The sequence below is a fragment of the Papio anubis genome, chromosome 4, assembly GCF_008728515.1.
Source record: "Papio anubis isolate 15944 chromosome 4, Panubis1.0, whole genome shotgun sequence".
Lineage (NCBI taxonomy): Eukaryota > Metazoa > Chordata > Mammalia > Primates > Cercopithecidae > Papio > Papio anubis.
The window spans coordinates 92,361,751-92,384,481 of record NC_044979.1 but is presented as its reverse complement, the minus strand read 5'-3'; the positions used below and the strand labels follow the sequence as shown (position 1 = coordinate 92,384,481).

At 39.9% G+C, this 22,731-nt stretch overlaps 1 protein-coding gene across 1 annotated transcript in view; it reads left to right on the top strand.

Annotated features, from left to right (window-relative positions):
• The window catches only part of RAPGEF5 (Rap guanine nucleotide exchange factor 5), a 240,670-nt gene that overhangs the window by 104,267 nt on the left and 113,672 nt on the right, over window positions 1-22,731 (top strand). Inside the window, exon 8 of the mRNA XM_021935958.2 lies at window positions 21,590-21,663. Within this exon, the coding sequence (XP_021791650.2) occupies window positions 21,590-21,663 (74 nt within the window). The remainder of the gene's footprint in view (window positions 1-21,589; window positions 21,664-22,731) is intronic.

Genomic DNA, 22,731 nt, shown 5'->3' with positions numbered 1-22,731 from the left:
CCAGAGTGGGTTACTCTCTGGTCTTGTGTGGTCCGGGACAATGATTTTAAGCTCTTCAGAGTCCTACTTCTTCTTGCTCATGTTTTACACACATTGCTAAGCCTGGAGAAACAGTTTCCTGACACATTGAGCAGAGAGGTGGGTGTAAGGCGGGGGAGAGGCATTAAAGAGAGAATCAAGTTTTCTAGTTGAGACCTAAGAAGCAGCTTCCAGCATTGCAGCTCCTGGGAACATGTTTTTTGTGAGGAAACTAGATGAGCATAATGAGTGTACCCTGTGCATAAATCCAATATTAGTTCCGTACCCAAGGTCAAATGAAAGTTAATGACCATTTACACACCAGAGATCTGAAACCCACATTTTATTTCCTTCTCATAATGACAAAAGGGGAGAGCAATTTATATTTAAATTGATTTAAATTTCAAAGCATAAACACAGAGGTCTCCCTGGCACCTCCATTTTTTTTTTTTTTTTTTTTTTTTTTGTCAGTGAAACTTCCTGGCAGGGCTCAACTTTCATGAAAATGAAATCCCATCCCATATCATTTTCCCAATGTGGACAGGTTTTTGTTTTCTGTGGAACTACCTCGTTCTCACCCTGCTGGGTTAGTGACACCAAATCAGAAGTCAGCAGTGCAATCAGGGCCACTTTATTTAATGATTTAGGTTTTGCATTTGTTGAGCTAATTAGCTGATTGTGGCAACTAATGGGTGTCCTTAATACACTGTTGACTGGGCAGCTACTCCCCTGAAGCCTGCCAGCTCCTTTGTCCTTGGTCCTCTGGTGAGTGGAAGCTGCTTCCCAGATGAATCTATGATACATGCCACCCAGCATTCAGAGGCAGGGCCCAAGAGGCCATTATGCTAATTACCAGGTGCCCTAAACAGGACATGCATTCACTTATAACCCTGTATCTGATAAATTCTGTGTGTTTGGGTAAACAAAGGTTTGCATTGGAGAGTGCATGAGTGGTTGCTGGGTGGGTGGCATTGTCTATGATTTATTTTTAGAATTTACAATTCTGTGACTGCTTCTCTGTAAGGTACAACATTTTTATGTTATATTGTTTTTGCAATCTGTAGATGTTTTAAAATATTAAATATTAAAATATTTGGGGAAATATTGGGAGATGATCACATAATTTAATGGAAAACGTTAATGGCTAAAATCATGTCTCTTATGTACTGAAATATTCCTTAAGAAGAAAAATCCTTGCCATATGCTGTTTTTATAGAGTTATGAAATTCTGCAGAAAACATGGGCTTCTACCAAAATTTAGCAGTTCTGGGGGTGTGGTCAGGAAATTTGACTCCTACACTGAATGTGTTCCCCCTGATTAATCACTGTCTTTTTTCAGCCTCATTTTCCATTCTTTTATAAAATGCAGACGTAGGCATGGTACTAGAGTACCATGCTGGAGGTCATGTCCTAAGTACCAAGTACTAGGAAGCTCCCCTTCTCTCAATTATACATTGCTATCTATTCCACAAGAATATGAGAATAATAATTACTGATCATTTATTTTCCTTCCTAAACTTTTTTCATTTTATCGACTTTTTTCCCAGTGAAAATCTACAGAAGGCTCTCTTTTTTCCCCCTGGGGACATTTTTTTCTGTCATTTGTATTGACAAGTAAGAGCTATCAAGGGAAATCTTTGTCCTGGCCGTATGACCCAGCTAGTGTCCATCATTCGTCACATTAAAAGTTTAATTGTATAAACAGACATGCAAATGGAACTGTTCTCAGTAAAACTGGAAATGACATGAATATGGTATGTGAATAAAAGTAAATAATGTTCCATAGTAAGTGATGCAAAGTGCGTAATTTGCTTCAGCTGAATTCCACCAGGATAAGTGATGCTTATGACAAAAGTGAAATTTACTTTATATATTATTCTTTTCACTCATGTAATAAAAAATACTCAACACTTGAGAGTTTCTGAATCAGACATTATCTTTTTAAGCAGATAAGCAAGCCCTGATTCTAACTATTTGCACTTTTCAGATAGGTTATAAAAATACTGTATTTTAAATACTGTCATATAGTGATTAAGATTTGTTTTGGGGATAAGATTAGTGATAGACATTTTCACCCTGGAGTCAATGAAGACATGTATTGTATACAATTTCAGCTTGAGTACCGGTACATTTTAATGTTAAGTGTTTTTGTTTGGCGATAAGGAGACAGAGATACATACTTTTTTATTTTTTATTTTTTATTTTTGAGACAGAGTCTTGCTCTGTCGCCCAGGCTGGAGTGCAGTGGCGTGATCTCAGTTCACTGCAAGCTCCGCTTCCTGGGTTCATGCCATTCTCCTGCCTCAGCCTCCTGAGTAGCTGGGACTACAGGCGCCCACCACCTCGCCCGGCTAATTTTTAGTAGAGACGGAGTTTCACCATGTTAGTCAGGATGGTCTGGATCTCCTGGCCTCGTGATCCACCTGCCTCGGCCTCCCAAAGTGCTGGGATTACATGCGTGAGTGACCGCACCCGGCTGATAGATAGATACTTTATAAAATAATCCTAGGTCTCTTTGTGAATAGCTGCATCAAAGTCCCTCCTTGACTAAATAAAATTGTGTTTTTCTAAAGCAGTGGTCATCAAATTTAATTTGCATAGCAGTTACCTGCAGCACTTGTTAATTGTGCTAATTCCTGGGCTCTACCTCATGGGGCTTTATTTAAGTATAGACTGAGGCCCTGACATCTAAAATTTAACTAGCCGTTAGCCCTCAGTGATTTAGATGCCAGACTTTGACAATCACGTTCAAAAATCTGTATGACCCGCAGACTTAGGGAATGAGCTGGTGTTTTATAAAAGGGTGTTTGGTGGTCTAAGAAACCAATCATGATAGAATAAAAAATATATGTTATAGTTCTGCAACTAACTCATTCATTGGAGAATTGCCTAACTTTCAGTGTTTCTTTACCAGTAAAAGCTTTATAAAAGGAGAATTATTACCAAGATTTGGTGGACAGTCAGGAATAAGCAAATATTGTAACTAAAGTTTCTATACTAAACTTGTCAAGGCTTTTTTTTTGAGCGAATTTGCCCTAGTTTAAAGGGTAAGGTGGGGTGCAGTGGCTCACGCCTGTAATCCCACCACTTTGGGAAGCTGAGGTGGAGAGATCACTTGAGGTCAGGGATTTGAGACCAGCCTGGCCAACATAATGAAACCTCACCTCTACCAAAAAAAAAAAAAAAAAATTACAAAAATTAGCCAAGCATGGTGGTGCATGCCTATAGCTACTCAGGAAGCTGAGGTGGGAGAATTGCTTGAAACCTGGGACGCCGAGGTTGCAGTGACCCAAGATCCCAGCACTGCACTTCAGCCTGGGCGACAGAGTGAGATTCCATCTTAAAAATCAAAACAAAAAAAAAGGGTAAAGAATTTTAAGTCTGGCTCCAATTAAGTGTATCTGAACTAAGCCATATCCTCGTAAACTGTGCAGGTCCCAAGGGCTTGTCTGGTTCTCCTTTTGCCAAGAAGTAGCTAACTATCATTTAATAAAAATGAAGCATTTGCTTTAAGACTTATTAAAATCGGTTGAGGAAGTTTACACCTTATCCTGTTATTGTTTTCTGGTAGAAGAATGACTGTGAGAAATTTCAGTTGAGGTTGTCTTTGTAGGCTTAGGAATAGATGGTAGTATTTCAAAGTGTTGCCCATTTTCTTCCACCCTGGCTACAACAGGGCGCAAAGCATGACCGATACAATTTGCCGTCTTACTTTTATAGGTTCTAGTCTTATTCACTTTGATTTTTAGTATTGTTTTAGCATGTTAAAAAGCTCATTTCCTACATCCTAGTTCCGGAGGTAGAGCTAAGTGCAAGTTCTTCCCCTCTGTGTGAGGGGCCTTACCGAGCAGATACATTTATCACTTATGCCTAACAAAGCAAGCTTCCCTGCCCTGCTGGGGAGTGGTGAGGAAGACTGAGGAAATAGGAGATTATCAATAGTCTCTGGCTGGGAATACTTCTTGCTGACAGTGGAGGGGTTGGGGGCATTGTCCCAGCAGCCTGTGGCCCACAGGGAAGTGGTGTGTCCATCTGGTCTGGTTAGGGAAGGGGAAGATTCCATCACTGGGCCTCACAAGTATTAGAGCAATACACCCAGTCGGGAAGTGTGGACGTTGGGCACCTCACATCTCTAGTTCTCAGCTTCATCACTGAAATTAACCCAGGACTTAGAATTCAAGCTTAGCATTTGCGCCTAAATCCAAGTTAGTTGAAGATGATATGTTTTGTTTATAGCAGGCCTCTATGAGTCAACTAATTTCATGGTTAGCCTTGTAACCAAATGGACAGTCTCATCAAAAGATCACATTTATTGGAATGATCCGGGCCCCTCTAAGGGAATTTTTCTAGGGCCTACTCTAGTGCAGGCCCTAGAAAAAATTTTTAAAATACTCTAGTAGGGCCTACTCTAGATTTTTTTTTTTTTACTTTGATGATTTTTTAAAATAATTTCAACTTTAATTTTAGGTTCAAAGGATACACATGCAAGTTTTTTACCTAGGTATATTGTGTGATGCTAAGGTTTGGGGTATGCATGATCCCATTACCCACGTACTAAGCATGGTACCCAACAGTTTTTTGGCCCTTGCCCTCCTCCCTCTTTCCCCCATCTAGTAGTCTACAGTGTCTTTTGTTGCCATCTTTTTGTCCATAAGTACCGGTTGTTTAGCTCCCACTTATCAGTAAGAACATGCAATATTTGGGTTTCTGTTCCTGCGTTAATTCACATAGTATAATGGCCTCCAGCTGCAACCATATTGCATTTCCTTATTTTTATGTCTGCATAGTATTTCATGGTATATATGTACTACATTTTCTGTATCCAGTCCACCATTAATGGGCCTTGAGGTTGATTTTGTTTATATTAGTGCATTTTCATACTGCTACGAAGAAATACCCTAGACAGCGTAATTTATAAAGAAAAAGAGGTTTAATGGACTCACAATTCCACACGAATGGGGAGGCTTCACTATCATGGCAGAAGGTGAAGGAGGAGCAAATGCATGTCTTACATGGCAGCACGCAAGCGAGCGTGTGTGGGAACTGCCCTTTATAAAACCATCAGATCTGGTGAGACTTATTTACTGTCACAAAGAACAGCACATGAAAAACCCACCCGCATGATTTAATTACCTCCTGCTGGGTCCCTCCCATGACCCGTGGGGATTATGGGAGCTACAATTCAAGATGGGACTTGGGTGGGGACGCAGCCAAACCACATCACCATGTCTTTGCTATTGTGAATACTGCTGCAGTAAATGTATGAGTACATGTGTCTTTTTGGCAGAACAATTTATTTTCTTTTGGAAATATACCCAGTAATGAGATTGCTGGGTCAAATGGTAGTTCTATTTTAAGTTCTTTGAGAAATCTTCAAACTGCTTTCCACAGTGGCTGAACTAATTTGCATTCTCACCAACAGCGTACAAGCATTCCCTTTTCTCTGCAGTCTTACCAGCATCTGTTTTCTTTTGACTTTTTAGTAATAGCCATTCTGACTGGTGTCAGATGATAACTCATTGGAGTTTTGATTTACATTTCTTGGATGATTAGTGATGTTGAGCATTTGTTCATATGTTTATTGGCTGCTTGTGTGTCTTCTCTTGAAAAGTGTCTGTTCACGTATTTTGCCCATTTTTTAATGGGGTTGTTTTGTTTTTCTTGTTCAATTGTTTAAGTTCCTTATAGATTCTGGATATTAGACCTTTGTCAGATGCTTTGTTTGCAAATATTTTCCCCCATGTTGTAGTTTGTCTGTTTACTCTGTTGATAATTTATTTTGCTGTCTAGAAAGTCTTTAGTTTAATTAGGTCCCACTTGTCAGTTTTTGTTTTTGCTGCAATTGCTTTAGAAGGCCTAGTAATAAATTTTTTTGCCAAGGCTAATGTCCACAATGGTGCTTCCTAGGTTTTCTTGTAGTATTCTATAGTTTGAGGTCTTACATTTAAATCTTTAATCAATCTTGAGTTGGTTTTTATAAATGGTAAAAGGCAGGGGTACAGTTTCATTCTTCTGTATATGGCTAGGCAGTTATCCCAGCACCATTTATTGAATAGGGAGTCCTTTCCCCATTGCTTATTTTTGTTGATTTTGTCAGAGATCAGATGGGTGTAGGTGTGCAGCTTTATTTCTAGGTTATCTATTCTGTTCCATTGGTCTTTGTGTCTATTTTTGTAACAGTACCATGCTGTTTTGGTAACTGTAGCCTTATAATATAGTTTGAAGTCAGTGAATACGATGCCTCTGGCTTTGTTCCTTTTGCTTAGGATTGCTTTGGCTATTTGGGCTCTTTTTTTATTCCATACAAATTTTAGGATAGTTTTTTCTAGTTCTGTGAAAAATGACAATGGTAGCTTGGTAGGAATGGCACTGCATCTGTAGATTGCTTTGGGCAGTATGACCATTTTAATGATATTCATTCTTCCAATCCATGTTTTTCCATTTTTGTGTGTGTGTCATCTATGATTTCTTTCAGCAGTGTTTTGTAGTTGTCCCTGTAGATACCTTTCACCTCTCTGGTTAGATGTGTTCCTAGGTATTTTGTTTTTTGTGTGGCTGTTGTAAATTTGATTGTGTTCTTGATTTGGCTCTGTTCCTGAACATTGTTGGTATACAGAAATGCTACTGATTTACATACATCGATTTTGTAGCCTGAAACTCTACTGAAGCCACTTATCAGTCCCAGGAGCCTTTAAGATTTTCTAGGTATAGAATCGTATCAGTGAAGAGAGATAACTTTCCTAATTGGATGCCTTTTATTTCTTTCTCTTTCCTGATTGCTTGGCATGGACTTCCAGTACTATCTTGAATAAGAGTGTGTTATGTTGATATTTTAAAAAGAAAGCCAAATAGTTGAAGTAGCCTATGGTTTTGTCAGTTTATGCGGAAATTCAAAATACATGTACTTTTACTTATTTAAGAGAAAGTATGGCTTAGTGCCTTCAACATGGACTTAAAAAATATACAAAATGGGCAGTCTTTAAAAGGTGCTGGGAAACTGGATATCCTCAAGCAGAAGAATGGAATTGGACCCCCTGTCTCACACCATATACAAAAACAGATGAAAAATAGATTAAAGACTTAAATGTGTGAATTTACACTGTCCACTTCTAGAAGAAAACATAGGGGGAAATCTATTTAACATTGGTCTAGGCAATGATTTTTATGGAAATGACCCCAAAAACACAAGCAGTAAAGCAAAAAAAGACAAATGAGATTACATCAAACTAAGAAGCTTCTGCACAAGAAAGAAAATAATTAACAGAATGAAGAGACAACACACAGAGTGGTCAAAATTATTTATAAACCATACATTTGGTAAGGTGTTAATAGCCAACATATATGAAGAATTGAAACAACATGATAGGAAGAAAACCTGATTTTAAAATGGCCAAAGAACTTGAATAGGCATTACTCAAAGACATACAAATAGTCAACAGGTTTCTGCAAAAAGTGGTCAGTATTACTAATCATGAGGGAAATGCAAATTAAAATCACAGTGAGATATCACCTGCTACTTGTTAGAATGGCTATTAGCAAAAAGATGAAAGAAAGATAAGTATTGATGAGGATATGAAGAAAAGAGAACCCTTGTACTTTGCTGGTGGAAATGTGAATTAGTACAGCCATACAACAATATGGAGTTTCCTCAAAAAACTAGAAATAGAATTACCATATGACCTAGCAATCCTACTTCAGGTATCTGTTCAAAAGAATTGAAATTAGTATGTTGAAGAGATATCTGCACTTTCATGTTAATTACAGCAGTGGTCCCCTACCATTTTGGCACCAGGGACCTGTTTCATGGAAGACAGTTTTTCTATGGACTGGGGTAGGGGGATGATTTCAGGATGATTCAAACACATTATTTATTGTGCACTTTATTATTATTACATTGTAATATATAATGAAATAATTATAAAACTCACCATAGTGTCGAATCAGTGGGAGACCTGAACTTGTTTTCCTGCATCTAGATGGTTCCATCTGGGGGTGATGGGAGACAGTGACAAATCATTGGGCATTAGATTCTCACAAGGAGCACACAACCTAGATCACATGCGCAGTTCACAATAGGGTTCACGCTCCTGTGAGAATCTATTGCCACTACTGATCTGACGGGAGGTGGAGCTCATGTGGTAATGTTCACTCACCCACTGCTCACCTCCTACTGTGTGGCCTGGTTCCTAACAGGCCATGGATCAGCACCAGTCCGTGGCCTGGGGGTTGAAGACCCCTGCATTATAGTATTCACAGTAGCTGAGATATAGAATCAACAGAAGTGTCCATCGACAGATGAATGAATAAAATATGGTGTGTGTGTATATATATATATATATACATACACAATAGAATACTATTCAGCCTTGAAAAAGAAGGGAATAATGTCATTTGCAACAACATGGATAAACTTGGAAGACATTTTGCTAAGTGAAATAAGCCAGGCACAGAAAGAGAAATACTACATGATCTCAGTTACATATGGGAATCTTAGAAAGTGGAACTTACGGAACTAGAGAGTAGAAAGGTGGTAACCACAGGCTTGACGGATAGCAGTGGGAGAGGACTGGGGAGATGTTGACCAAAGGGTACAAAGTATCAGTTAGATAGGAGGACTAACTTTTCCAGATCGATTGCACAGCACGGTGACTATGGTTAATAATAATGTAGTATCTATTTCAAAATTACTGAAAGAATAGATTCTCAATGTTTTCACTATAAAAAAATGATAAGTATGGAAGGTGATGGGTATGTTAGTTTGATATGATCACTTGACAATGTATACATAGTCATTCTAAAATGATATAATCATTCTACAATGTATGGGTGTATCAAAACATCCTATTGTATTCCATAAATATATACAATTCTTATTTGTCAATTAAAAATTAAAACTTAAGGAATAGATTGGGCTGATAACTGATGCTGTATCAAAACTTTTTTTTGGGCCAGGTGCGGTGGCTCATGCCTGTAATCCTAGCACTTTGGCAGGCTGAGGTGGGCGGATCACCTGAGGTCAGGAGTTCAAGACCAGCCTGGCCAACATGGTGAAACCCCGTCTCTATTAAAATACAAAAATTAGCTGGGCATGATGGCAGGTGCCTGTAATCCCAGCTACTCAGGAGGCTGAGATGGGAGAATCACTTGAATCTGGTAGACAGTGGTTGCAGTGAGCTGAGATCGCACCATTGTACTCCAGTCTGGGCAGCTGAATAAGACTCTGTCTCAAAAACAAAACAAAAACCAACCAACCAACCAACAAACAAAAAAACTTTCTTTTTCCCAAATATATTTTGGCTTAGTTTCCTTATTTGACAATCTTATGAGATTGCTTTCTTTTGTGAGCCATAAGTACTTACACTGATATTCAAAAATGGTAGTATAGAGGCTTTCAGAATTATTAACTGCACTGAAATGTAGAGAGGAAATACTGTGTTCTTTATTTTTGACAGTGGCTCTGTGGTCCTTACAAGTTGCTACCCACTGTCACTGAGCAATATTGTAGTTGTTTCTGATTTGAACTCTTCTCTTTTCTTTCTTTCTTTTTTTTTCTTTTTTGAGATGGAGTTTCACTCTTATTGCCTAGGCTGGAGTGCAATGGTGTAATCTTGCTCACCACAACCTCTGCCTCCCAGAATCAAGTGATTCTCCTGCCTCAGCCTCCCGAGTAGCTGGGATTACAGGCATGTGCGACCATGCCCAGCTAGTTTGTATTTTTAGTAGAGGTGGGGTTTCTCCATGTTGGTCAAGCTGGTCTCAAACTCCTGACCTCAGATGATCCACCCGCCTCGGCCTCCCAAAGTGCTAGGATTACAGGCGTGAGCCACCGTGCCTGGCAATTTGAACCGTTTTCATAATGAAAAGTTGGTTTAAGATGTAACTCCTTCCTGGGGCTGGTTTCGGTCCCCACTTTTGGATCACTCATTCCCTGGCATGCACGGATTGTTGAAGCCACATGGGCCATGCCAGTCACTCTGCCCTGGTGGATTCGAAGTGGTGACCAGGGACCGTTCTCAGCTGGGTCAGGGTCTCTAGGCCTTTTTGGCTGCCCCACCCCATATTGCCAGAACTTAAACCCTATGGCTTCCCTGCCACATGCTCCATCCAGACCTTTGCCTTTTGTAAGGGGAGGCTCCATAGCAAGTCCCTATCCCCAGAGCATATAGAAACTGCTAAGTGCTAGGAACCTTCCCATCCTGGTAAAGAAGAGCTACTCAGGAAAAATAGCTGCTGACTTGCTGTGATTCTGCTAACTCCCAGAGGGGCTGGGGCAGACTTTGGGACAGTCTTCTCTGTGTGCCGATACTGATCTGTGGACACCCCTGTCCACAGTTGACCCTCAGCCATCTCTCTGGCCTCACCTTCTCAGACCCAGCTCAGCCAAAGGAGATCAGGCCCATAGCTCTTTACCTGCCATTTCTGTTGCCCTGTCACCCTTGTTCCCACAGTCTACTTGATGCAATATGGGGACAGCCTTGAGCTTTTCTAGCCTGTCACTTCCTGACTTCCTCCTTTAGGGGAGGAACCTGCAACTTGGCATCACAGGAGAGAAGGTCAAGATCTGGGACTTAAAGAGTTGGTTCATGATATGCAAAGGAAAATTACAGAATCTCTACAGATACTGCCATTTCAAGTCTGTTGTCTTGCCACAAAGTTCTGCTTTGGGTGTTGGAATATAAATATTGATGACTTTATTTTTACATTCCTTATCTTCCACTCTACCCCAGTGGTAGGTGGGTCTGACTAGGAATACTGTCCCATCCACAGATAAAAATGCAAAAAAGCATATCACCATGTTTTGTATAATAATATAAAGTCATTACTATTGATTAAGTAGTTTAAATCCATCCCTCCTTCCACACATCTATGCCATAGGTTTTTATTATCCCCCTTTTACAAGTAATGAAATTGAAACTTGGTGAGTTGATGTAATTTGACAAACAATTGTACAAGAAGTATTGTAGGAATAATGCTTTATTTTTCCCTAATGTATAATAAAAGGAAGTTCCTTTAAATTCTAGCAGGATAGGTTTTGATGGGGGTTAAGGCAAATCTTCCAGTCTTATTTCCTGCACTTCTCTTGGACTGTCCCCCACCCCCTCTGTTTATTTAGTGGCTCATTTGGTGTCACTGCTTGTATTTGCAAACACAAGGACACCTGGGGAATTTTGGTGGTTCCACTGTATGTTTTAAAATTCCACTGTAATGTCACTGGGAAGGTTTAGCAGTAAAATTCCTGACAATTCAGAAATAAAAAAACTTAGTGAGCATAGTATAAGTGGCAAAAAGTTGCAATAAATGTTTTTAAAATGTAGATGTCTGCCATAAACTTTAGTTAACAAGAATGTCCTTTAAACCTGACCTGTTGCGTTTTCTGGTTTACAATTCCCATGGCAGAATCAAGTAGCTGTGAAAAGCAAATCCAAAGACTCAGGTTCAGTCCTGGCTTAGCCACGTAGCATGACTTAGTGACTTCCAGAGGCTCGTTTTCTTATTCTGGACAATGGAGCTAATGGCACACGCTTCTGGGGCTTGTTGGAGGGGCTAAATGAGGTGGCCTACAGCACACAGAGCTTTGTACTGACACAAAGGTAGGCTCAAAGTTGTTTTTCTTTTGCTGGCTGAAATAAATCTTTTACAATTTAATTCCTGAGAGAAATTGTGTAGAGTACTGGAGTACACTAGGATCTTTTAAAATGAATGAACATTTTGCAATATCTAGGAATCATTACTGCTCAATATTTTACTGTGTGATGATAGCAGATTGGCCTGAATCTGTATTGTCACCAGAACACAACCTTGAAAGGCACAAACAAAGTAAAGTTAGCTAGTCGTGGTGGCTCACTCCTGTAATCCCAGCACTTCGAGAGACTGAGGCGGGCGGATCACTTGAGGTCAGGAGTCCAAGACCAGCCTGGCCAACGTGGTGAAAACCTGTCTCTATTAAAAATACAAAAAATTAGCCGAGCGTGGTGGTGGGCACCTGTAATCCCAGCTACGTGGGAGGCTGAGGCAGGAGAATTGCTGGAACCTGGTAGGTGGAGGTTACAGTGAGCTGAGATGGCGCCACTGCACGCCAACCTGCATGACAGAGCAAGATTCTGTCTCAAAACACAAACAAATGAAAAAAGTAAAGCCTTTCTGCCTCCCAAGAAAAATATTGAAAAAAAAAAAAAAAAACAACAACAACAACCTAAACCTGTTGCTAAGGTTAACTTGATTTTTGTTTATCAAGGTTTTATGTTAGTTGCGTAATACACAAGCCACCTTTGCATTAGAAGAAAACCTTTTTTTTTTGAGGTGGAGTCTTGCTCTGATGCCCAGGCTGGAGTGCGGTGGCGCCATCTCGGCTCACTGCAACCTCTGCCTCCCAGGTTCAAGCGATTCTCCTGCCTCAGCCTCCTGAGTAGCTGGGATTATAGGCGCTCACCATCACTCCTGGCTAATTTTTTGTTTCTTTTTTAAGTAGAGAGGGGGTTTTGCCATGTTGGGCAGACTCGTCTCGAACTCTTGACTTCAAGTGATCCGCCCACCTCGGCCTCCCAAACTGCTGGGATTACAGGTGTGAGCCACCGCACCCAGCCAAAAGAAAACCTTTTTTTCCAATACATTTCCTTATAAGAATGGCAATGTAACGGGCTACTGGTATCAATTACTGATTACCTCTTTATTACCCCAAGCCAGCGGGATAAGTATTTGTGCTCTAATTAAAGGAACCGATATGAGATACCTTTTGCTCTAATGACATTATCATTGTTTTCTGTTGAATAACTTTTCCATTGAGTGGACGTATATTAAATCTTAATCAAAAGAAAACACTGTAAAAACCTATTAAGAAGTAGAGGAGAAGCTTGGAGAGTCTTAGCTATTTAAAAAAAAAAAAAAAAAAAAAAAAAAGATATAAGAGTTGAAATGGAATCCTGTCTGCTGTAGGGCAGGGATAAACCATGCAGTCAGTAAGGCAGCAGGGAGGGTGGAGCGAGGCCACCCAGAACCCCCTCTCAGTGGCTTGAGTTGCCCCCAGTCAAGTGTTCTGAGCATGGAGCATCTGATGGGGGAGATGGGAGCTTTTCAGCCACCTCTGCTTTCAGTCTCCCCACAGTAGATTTATTGTGCTGTCTGAGTGCTGTGGCTTTCCTGAACATACAGCATGCCTATATTCAAATGTTAATAAAAATAATACATTTCTTTCATGTAGCAAACATTTATTATCTTTTTCCTATAGAACCATGGGCTAGAAGGCATAGGGAGGATTTGCGGGGAAGGCAATGGTAGGAGCACTTAAAATTGTGTAAGTCATTGCAGCCTTAATGACAGAGCTGCCAGTGACCACTCCTGCCTCCACTCTCCCAGCACAGGCCCACCTGGGCACATCTCCCCAGTAGGACCCTGAGAACTGAAAGGCAGCCAGCTTCCATTCCAATCCCCGCCTCATCCCTCACTGGCTCTCAAACATCACTTCTTTAAACATCAGATTCTTTAGTTCTTAGTAGGAAATCCAAGTCAGTTCATGCTTACACTGTTTGAAGTAAAGCTCCTGTGTTTTGTTTGTTTGTTTTCAGCCTCATTTCCGTTCAATTTATTTTAGGCTATTTAGTCTTTAAAACATATTGGTACAGATAGTGTCAGACCTGAGTGTACTTAACTATCTCCTTTACTCACTTCCTGTATAATTCTGGGCAAACTATGTGGCATCTCATAGCCTCAGTTTTTCCATCTGTAAAGTGAGCATAATCTTGGAATCTAATTAAGGAGAGGACCAACCACACACCTGCCCTACAACATCACTAGTATAATGGATATATGTTCCCATTTAACTGAGATTTTTAAAATGAAGAATCAAAAACTGTCAGATGTAAATGGATTCTGCTTTGGCCACAGAAGTTGGTCTTACCTACTGAAAAGTTATAAATACTTATTATTGAGCTTGTGTAATGACTGAGGAATTCTTTTTCAGTGAGCATAATATCATTGCTCAAGGCCCAACAAGGCAACCCCACCAACCTATAGACTTGTTGGCTTTGGTTGGTGAGTAGTGATAATTCTGAAACCAGATGGCGCATGAGTGTTGCTGGGTCTGGGCAATGTGATTTTATCCATGTACATGCTTTATCTCTCTCCTTAGTGTGTTGGAAAAATTATGAGTGTCAGAAAATAAACACAACTACAATTTGTTAATTTACAATTTACAAAATAATTTTTAAGTATCAGAAAAATTCCTAATTGAGATAATTCAAGAAAAGTGAATTGCTAAATTCCAAGAAATGGTATTCACCTTTTATTAATAGAAATTTGATTCTTCACTAGACCTACTAAGTAAATGCTGAACAGATGTTTAACAAACGTTGGCACAAAGAGGTATCAGATTATTGACCTGCCCTCAATGGCTACATAGTTCAGTGCAGCCTTGCCAGGACCTCTACCAGAGGTTTTCTAACATTTTCCAATTATGATCTACTTCCTGCTCCCGCGTCAGATCCCAGGGGTGTCTTCAGTTTACCTTTGTTTATGCCAGCTCTCCACCTTGACTGCATTCCTCCCCTTATCTCATCCACCTATCAGAATCTACATTTCCTGGATGCCTTTCATGATGTTAACCCCCTCCCCCCAAACTGCATTGACATTTTGTTCTATTTATATCTGTCTCATAATTATTACTGTCTGAATTGACTACCTTTGTTCAGTTCAGTAGACCATAACTTAGCACCTCTGTGTTCTAGAAATTATTCCAGGTGCTGGTGTTACTGAAACATGAGGGGTTTAATCTGTGTCCTGCTGCTCACCACACAGAAAGCCAATCTCTGAGATAAGGATTATTGCCAAGGAAGAAGGCTTTAATCGGGTGCTGCAGTCGAGGAGTTGGGAGCCCAGTCTCAAATCCATTTCCCTGACCAACTAAAACTAGGAGCTTATCTAGCAGGGCAGAAATGTAACAGGTATAAGAAAGCAGGAACTAGGGAGGGGCAAGGAAGCAATCAAGATGAATGAAGGGTCTGGCCTGTCATGTCTGGATGCAGTGATCTGGTGAGTTTCAATTCTTTTTGTTTTATGTATTTATTTATTTTTTGAGAAGCCTAAAGGTTGTTTCCTGAGGAAAGAACTCAGATAAAACAAATATAAGTTTCAAGCTTTAAGACCAGAAAGGTCAATTTCTATGTTTATCCAAAAAAAAAAAAACTGTCTATGGGACTATTGGGTCAGTTTCACTGGGAATATGAAAATATACCCTCTGTCCTCTTGGAGAAGTCAAATTTGGGTTAGCAAAGACAGATATTTGTGTTGCTGACTAAAAAATATCAAGTGTACAGAAAAAGAGCTTTGTTGGGCTAGGAGGAAGTACTCTTCATTTTGTCAGGGGCCTTAGATGCAGAGAGTGAAGACTCAGAAGACTCTTCATTAAGGAGCTGGTGTTTGGGCTGGGGAGCCCAGTGGACAAGAGTAATTTTACCTGGTGAAGGCAGGGACAAGGGCATTCCAGGTTAGAGACAAAGAAATGTACAAAGGAAGAGATGCACCTGGGGAGAGGGTCCAAGACCTAATGGCCTGGCCTTTGAGGGCAGGTTGAGGGCTTCCACCTGAACATTGGCCAGTGCTCAATAGAGTGGGGATCACAGGTGTCAGAGCTTTCAAACCTGCACATCCATGAGCTAAGTCCCATGGCATCAGAGACACTGGGGATGGGGCTGTGGAGCCTGAATTGGTATCTATCTCGCTGTGTGACTCTCATGTGCTCTAAGCAGGCATAGGCAGGATAGGGGGATGGCCTGATCAGACTTCCATTCTGGGATGGAGCTCCGGCAACTGTGTGGAGAATGGATGGAAGGAGAGGCCATGCCATAGCAGCCTACATGAGGTGTGACCATGGCAGAGAGGATGAAGGGTGGAATCACTCCAGAGGTGGAAGTGGCAGGATTTAGTGTGAGATTGAGGTGAGGGCTCAGCGGAAGGAGGACCATGAAGGTGCCTGAGATGTGCAGCTTCAGTACTTGGTGGTGATCTAAACTGAATTACCCCAGAAGCAGGAAGATGCTTGTGATTTCAGACCTTCATGTCCTCATGCCATATTAAATCAATTACTATTTCTTGAGGTGCAGATTGTGCCACTACACCTATCACAGCAGCTTGTATGTAGCAGATATGTTACCCTCTGTGAAATGAAAATATTCATCATGTGACTGGAAATGTGGGCCTGGAACTCAGAGAAGCGGGCAGAAATGGAGACAGATTTGAGAATAAACTGCATTGCAGTGAAAGTTGAAACCCTAGTAACAGATAAGATCACCAAGGAAAGAGGCAAAGAGAGAGAAAAGAGAGCCTGGGGAAAGCTTGCATTTTTAGAAGACTTGAGGATGATAAGTACACAGAAAAGAGAGTTTTAAGTCAACAGTCTCAAGTTCAGCTGAATAGATTGGGGTTGAGAAAAAATGCTGGAGCAGAGGTGTAGTGGTCATTGGTCCACCTTCAAAGAGAAGTTCAATGGCACTGGATGGGCCAGGTTATAATATCATATGGAGTGGCTTGATGGTGAACACTGACCCCTACTTTTCTAATTTTAACACTGAAGAAATACAGTGATGAGGCAAAAAGGTTACAATTACCATTTTTCTTCCTTTTTAAAGAATGGAAGAGATTTGAGTATTTGGAAGCATTTATGATTATATATTGAAGGCAAAAATGAGTATACTCTTTAAGAATTTCTCACTGTAGGCTTGTTTCTGTGCCATCCTCCAGGGCTGAATGTGGATGGAGTGTTGTTGAAGGGCCTCCTAAAGTAAATATTGTGACCCTACTCCAGGATGGTACAAAAAAATAGCTGATTATTTAGATAATGAAGAACTGGGCTCTGCCTCCTGTGGCCTGGAAACACTATGGTGTTTTCCTAACATTTTTATGTCCACAATCTACAGAACATGTAAAAGATTCCAACCTAGTACACCTCTCATCCATACTTGTGAAAAATACTTTACTAGTTGCAATACATTTTGATCTTTATTTTTCTCTTCTTCCTATGATATTCTGTTCTATTTCATTAAAAGGGGAAAGAAACCCTGGTCAGGATCCATGTGAATGGATTTGCTGATGTGCAGTTTGACCAGCCCTGTTCTCTTCCATCCTTGACTGTAGCAGTGATGAACTGTCACCGACACCTACATTTTATATTTGAGGCCTAAGGCAGGTTACTTCACCTCACTAGTCTCAGTTTCCACATCTGTAAAATGGGGGATGATTTTACCTGCCCAACATTTCAGGTTGAACATCAGATAAGACGCTTCATGCAAGAGTTTTCTCTCTGTGAAAATGCTACACAGGTGAAAGATTATATTATTGCCAAAACTTTAGTTCTTGGCAGAGTACCCAATACGTTATTTGCTGATTTCTCACATTGAGGCTCGAAATGCTCCGTTTGTATCTGTAGTCATCTTTGTGGTTGGTTGGTAAGATTTTTTTAAAGAAATGGGTTGGTTGATTTTTAAATAATGGTTCTGATGGGAGTCAGCACATGACAGTCATTGTGTTTTAATGTTTTCTTGTTAGTGGGGCTCTTACCTTTACAAAGTTGATCAGTGGAAATTAAATGAGCATCATTTAGAAGGGACGTCAGTCCCCTTCGTGTTTAAGTATTATTATTAGTAGCGTTACTGGCAGAGTTGTTTTTTGTTGTTTGTTCATTTGTATTCTGCCACCCATCCTAGTAAGTCCTGGGGAGAGAAAACCTGTTTTGTCCCCAAGGCAACAAGAAAGCAATATCAACTTAAGCCCCACAATCCTAGGAGGCTTTCAACAGTCATTCAGCTTGAATCCCTCTTGGCTAATTTGCAAATAGATACATTTAAACTAGGCATCCTTACCGAATCAGTGTAAATTAATCCACATACATGCTTAGTTCTCCTGTGGGCAGTAATGCTCACCAAAGCATATGCTTTAGATCTTGCACTTGTATCTTTTGTTATGGTAAGTTATTTTCAAAGGCCATTACTTGCTTTTAGACTCTGTGTGCTGAGAGATAAAGAGATGGTTTGTGTTGGCAGAGAATGAGGCTCCTAGCCTCTCTTGGTCCCAGAAGCTGTCATTCCTGTGTACGTGTTTCACTGGAGGGAACTGTCCCAGAATCAATATTTGCATAGGAAATTTTCCCCAACCAACTCTCATTCTGATCAGATAAAAGAAAAATTGAACTCAAAAATCTAAATAACTCCTTCCTCCTTTTCCCACCACATGAGCCACACCACTGGAAGGCATAAAGAGAGAAATTGTGTTTTTATTTATTTTTTGACATTAATCTATGCATTAAAGGGTCAACAGAGCTCTCCCTTTCAGGGGACCATATATATTTTATACGTGCAGCTTCATAGGATAATCATAAATCCTTGTCTTGGATAAATACACTTTTGCTCCCAAGATGCATTCTTAGAAGTGTAATTGTTCATATTTCCAAGAAAATAATGTTATTTATGCTGTCTTCTCTTTGTCTTTAGGGGGTTGAGGTTGAGTCCAGCAGAACTTTAAGAGTTTGTCCATTATGCAGATTTAGCTTGCAAAGTTAGCTTTGCCAAGTCCCTTAACTTGCTTTTGTTTCTAATTCTCACCGTGTTAGTTTCGGCATAATGCTAGGCAACTGATTTTGAGGTCTTTTAAGATGTGACAATAAATGTAGCATTGTTGGGGATAAGCTAGAAATAAATATAGGACTGACACTTTATCCTAGGTTTGCTTTTATGTTCATCTATTCCTCCTTTAGTTCTATCTATATATATTAAGAATTATTCCTAAAACTTAAAAAGTAGTGTGAGGTCAGGTGAAGTGGCTCATAGCTGTAATTTCAGCATTTTGGGAGGCCAAGACAGGAGGATCACTTGAGCCCAAGAAGTCCAGGCTGCAGTGAGGCATGATGGTGCAACCATACTCCAGCCTGGGCGACAGAGGGAGACCCTGCCTCAAAAACAATGTGTTAACTCTCAATCTGAAATTATGATTTAGTGTCCTGCATGTTCTATGTTCTAGTATAATAAGGTAAGAATAAGAAATGCCTATACCCTAGAGCATTGTTGTTTTAAAACCAAAAACATGAATTCAGTAGGCTAAAATATTCTGAAATTTAATTTTCTTCATTTTCATTGAAATTAGCACTTTAAAGAGCAAAAATTCAAATAAAGCACAAATGAAGTGCCAAAGTATGGTTGCTTTTCATGTGAAGTTATTTCGCATTAGTATATGATCAGCTCGCCCTCCAAGAAAATTACTCTGCATTCCAGGATGAGGAAAGGCTTCTTCTATTATTTCAATTGTTAAGTAGAGTTCCTTACTTCTGTAACCCATTGCATTTTTTAAGTGGAATTTAGGATGTTATTCTATGTTTTATTTTTCCCTTTATAGTCTTACCTCTAGTTTTTCAAAGAAAACACGAATGTTTTTCTTTGTTCTTAAGTTTCCTTCTAGCTGGGTAACAGTAGCAACAGGGAACCCCCTTTGAACAGGCATGAATGGAACTTTTCTCTGAAAATTAGAAGAAAAGCGTCTACCCACTTCACCTCTTCCTACCTTGCTTTTAGATGCTCAGCTGGTCAGAGTTATCCTAGTTATCCAAAGAGTGAACAGGAGAATTTCTCTCTTTTCGTCTTTCATAAATAGTTACAAAAGAAGTAGCTTATTATATAAGTAGGCATAGTCAAGCAGTGCCGTTTTGATCACTTGGGGATACATTGTTCATGCCGGTTAGCATTTGCAGAGCCCTACTGTATGCACAGCATTATAGGTAGGCTCCGTGGTGGGCACCACACAGCAGGCATGAACGGCATACAAAAGCAAAAGGTACATGAAATGATATTTTAAAAAATACAGAGCAGAGAGCACAGTATTTGAAAGTACACAGGCCGAGCGAGGCGGCTCACGCCTATAATCCCAGCACTTTGGGAGGCCGAGGTGGGCAAATCACTTGAGGTCAGGAGTTTGAGACCAGCCTGGCCAACATGGTGAAACCCCGTCTCTATTAAAAATACAAAAATTAGCTGAGCATGGTAGTGCACGCCTATAATCCCAGCTACTCGGGAGGCTGAGTGAGGCAGGAGAATCGTGAGGTGGAGATTGCAGTGAGCCAAGATTGTGCCACCACACTACAGCCTGGGCAAAAAGAGTAAAGACTTTGTCTCAAAAAAAAAAAAAAAAAAAAAAAAGCCACAGAATAATGCAAACTGAGTCAATAAGTACAGTGGGTAACCTCACTGTCAGCTAGGTTGGTATGCTTTGGCCTACTTTTGATGGAAAGGGCGAAAAGGATAAATGGCATGGTGGATACAAGGAATAACTAGTTAGGAGTAATCCTTGATTGCTTCTCCTTCATATCCTCTTTTTTCTCCTTCCATATTCAATTCATTGGCAAGTTGTGTCCATTTTGTCTAAAAAAATAGAGCTCCAGTGTTCCACGTTTTTCCTGCTCATTGCCACTTCCCTGATCTGAGTCATTGTCATCTGCAGGCAACATTATAGCAACTAATGTCTCCCTGCTTCTGCTCTTGTTTCTCTCAAGTCTGTTCTCCACAAAGAAGCAAAAAAGAACTTTTGAAAATATATATCAAATCATGCACTTCCCAATTTAAAATTCTTTTGTGGTTCCCCATGTTCTTAATCTTAGATCTGAATTTATCGTGGTCTCTACTCTCTCCAGGCTTGTTGAATGTCACATCTCCTGTTATGGACATAATAGCTGCTCCGTAAATATTTGTTAAAACGGAAGAACAAATTATCTAAAGAGAAAAGTAATCCAGTCATTATGCGTGGATCAGTTATGTAAAATACATTTTGGTGTTGAATGTCAGTGTGAAATTGGACATTTGGAGGAAACTAGAGAGTTCAGAGAAGCCCTTCAGTGATGAGCAGGAGAAGTTCAGACGCCATGAGATAAGCAATACATAAGCCAAAGTCTGGCACTTGTTGTTTTTATATTTTTTGAGACTAATTATTTTAGCATTGTGCCCAAGCTGGATTGGATTAGTGAGAGGCTGGAGTCAGGGGCTTTGTGTAACAGGTCATTGTACCAATGAAGAAAGGGTGATAAGGGCTTGGATAGGGAGATGCTGGGAAGGGAGAGAAGGATTCAGGACTCCACAGTATGGAATTTTGTGGTAACAATGCATTGAGCAACCCAGATATAAAATACTGTGCTTCCTTTATTATATGACATTTAAACTGCCAGCCAGACAAAAAAAAAGCCACATTAAAAAATATATATGGCTGTTCTCACATGAAATGAATAGAAATCTTCATCTTATACGCCCAACTGCCCTTTTGGTAAAGCACAATACTGATATGATGATGTCTGGATGGGTTTAGGTGAAGAACAGAATTAAGATTGAATTTTCTCACTGCCATTGATTTAATGCATGTGATAATATGCATGAGAAGCACCCAGTGCTATTAGCTAACTTCACATTTGATTAACAAAAAATAATGCCATTATTTACATTTTGTGAATCTAACATTTTTTCCCGCTAAATTGCGATCTGAAAGGAAATTATCTGAAGCATTTTTTCTTTGATAATATATTTGTTTAATAGTGTTCTTTTTTTTTTTTAAGCAATTGAACAAGATGAAGAAAACAATGATAAACATGTAGCTGTAACAGAAGCCGAAAGTGTTCCAGATTCTCAGGTATGATCAATTCTGTGACAGCCCCTCATCATACCCGAGTGTGCTGAGGGTGGTGAGACAGTGCAGGTGTTCAAAACTGATATAGGTTTTACCTTTTATGTTTTGTAAATAGCCACTGGGAATAAAGTGCTCAGTTTTCATATAAAGGTATTCCACACTAAGGGTCCTAAACTGGTAATTTTATTTATAATTTGATTCATGGGAGAGGGTCGGATAGACACACTTCACTTCCCAGAGAAAGCAACGGAAACGAGTGAAAGGCAGACGTTCCCCTGAAGCAGGCAGTGGAGAATGAGCCAGCTGAGAGCACCGGCCTGCCAGAGGTTCTGTGCCACCTCCCAGTAGCTAAATCATGGCATGAATATGCTTTAGGTAGTATACCTCCAAATACTATTGCACCATAAAAACTTTGGACACCCTAGTGCTGCCAGCTGTTGACTTTACACAATAGTGGAGCATTTAAAAATTCCGACTCAGCCTAGTTGACTCATCTCACTTCACCTTTAAGGTTACAAATCTGTTGATTCTGGTCAGACGAATCACATTAACTTTTTCAGTAAAGGTTGCCTGGACACTAATGTTTTAACAAAGTCACATTGTTTTGCTGTGGTAATATTAAACATGCAGCAGTCCTCAAGTTCATATTAAAATTATAGTGAAGGCTTCCAAGCAAACCTGTGCAGGGATTCCCCAGCTCAGTGTATTTACCACTTTCTCCAAGATTTCTTAAATTCTTAAATTACTAGTGGGACAAGGGTTTCTAAATTTAAAATATTGTTATTCTTTATTTGTTCTGAACTTATTCTATGGGTAAATGTCTGTTTGAATGCAATTTTATTTCTCAAAAGGATACACAGACCTTACTGTTCAGGATTTTGTGATTTTTATTCAGCAATGGTTATGTAACTATATCTACAGGACATACAGAGGGATGAAATCATGAAACCAGTAGATTGATAATTAGATGAGGAACAGAGTCTACGTAGGTTTGAAAGTTGAATTAAGTTCACTGGGCAGCATGACATCATTATAAGTGTTATAGGCCTAAGCTGGGTAGGAAGGCAGGCA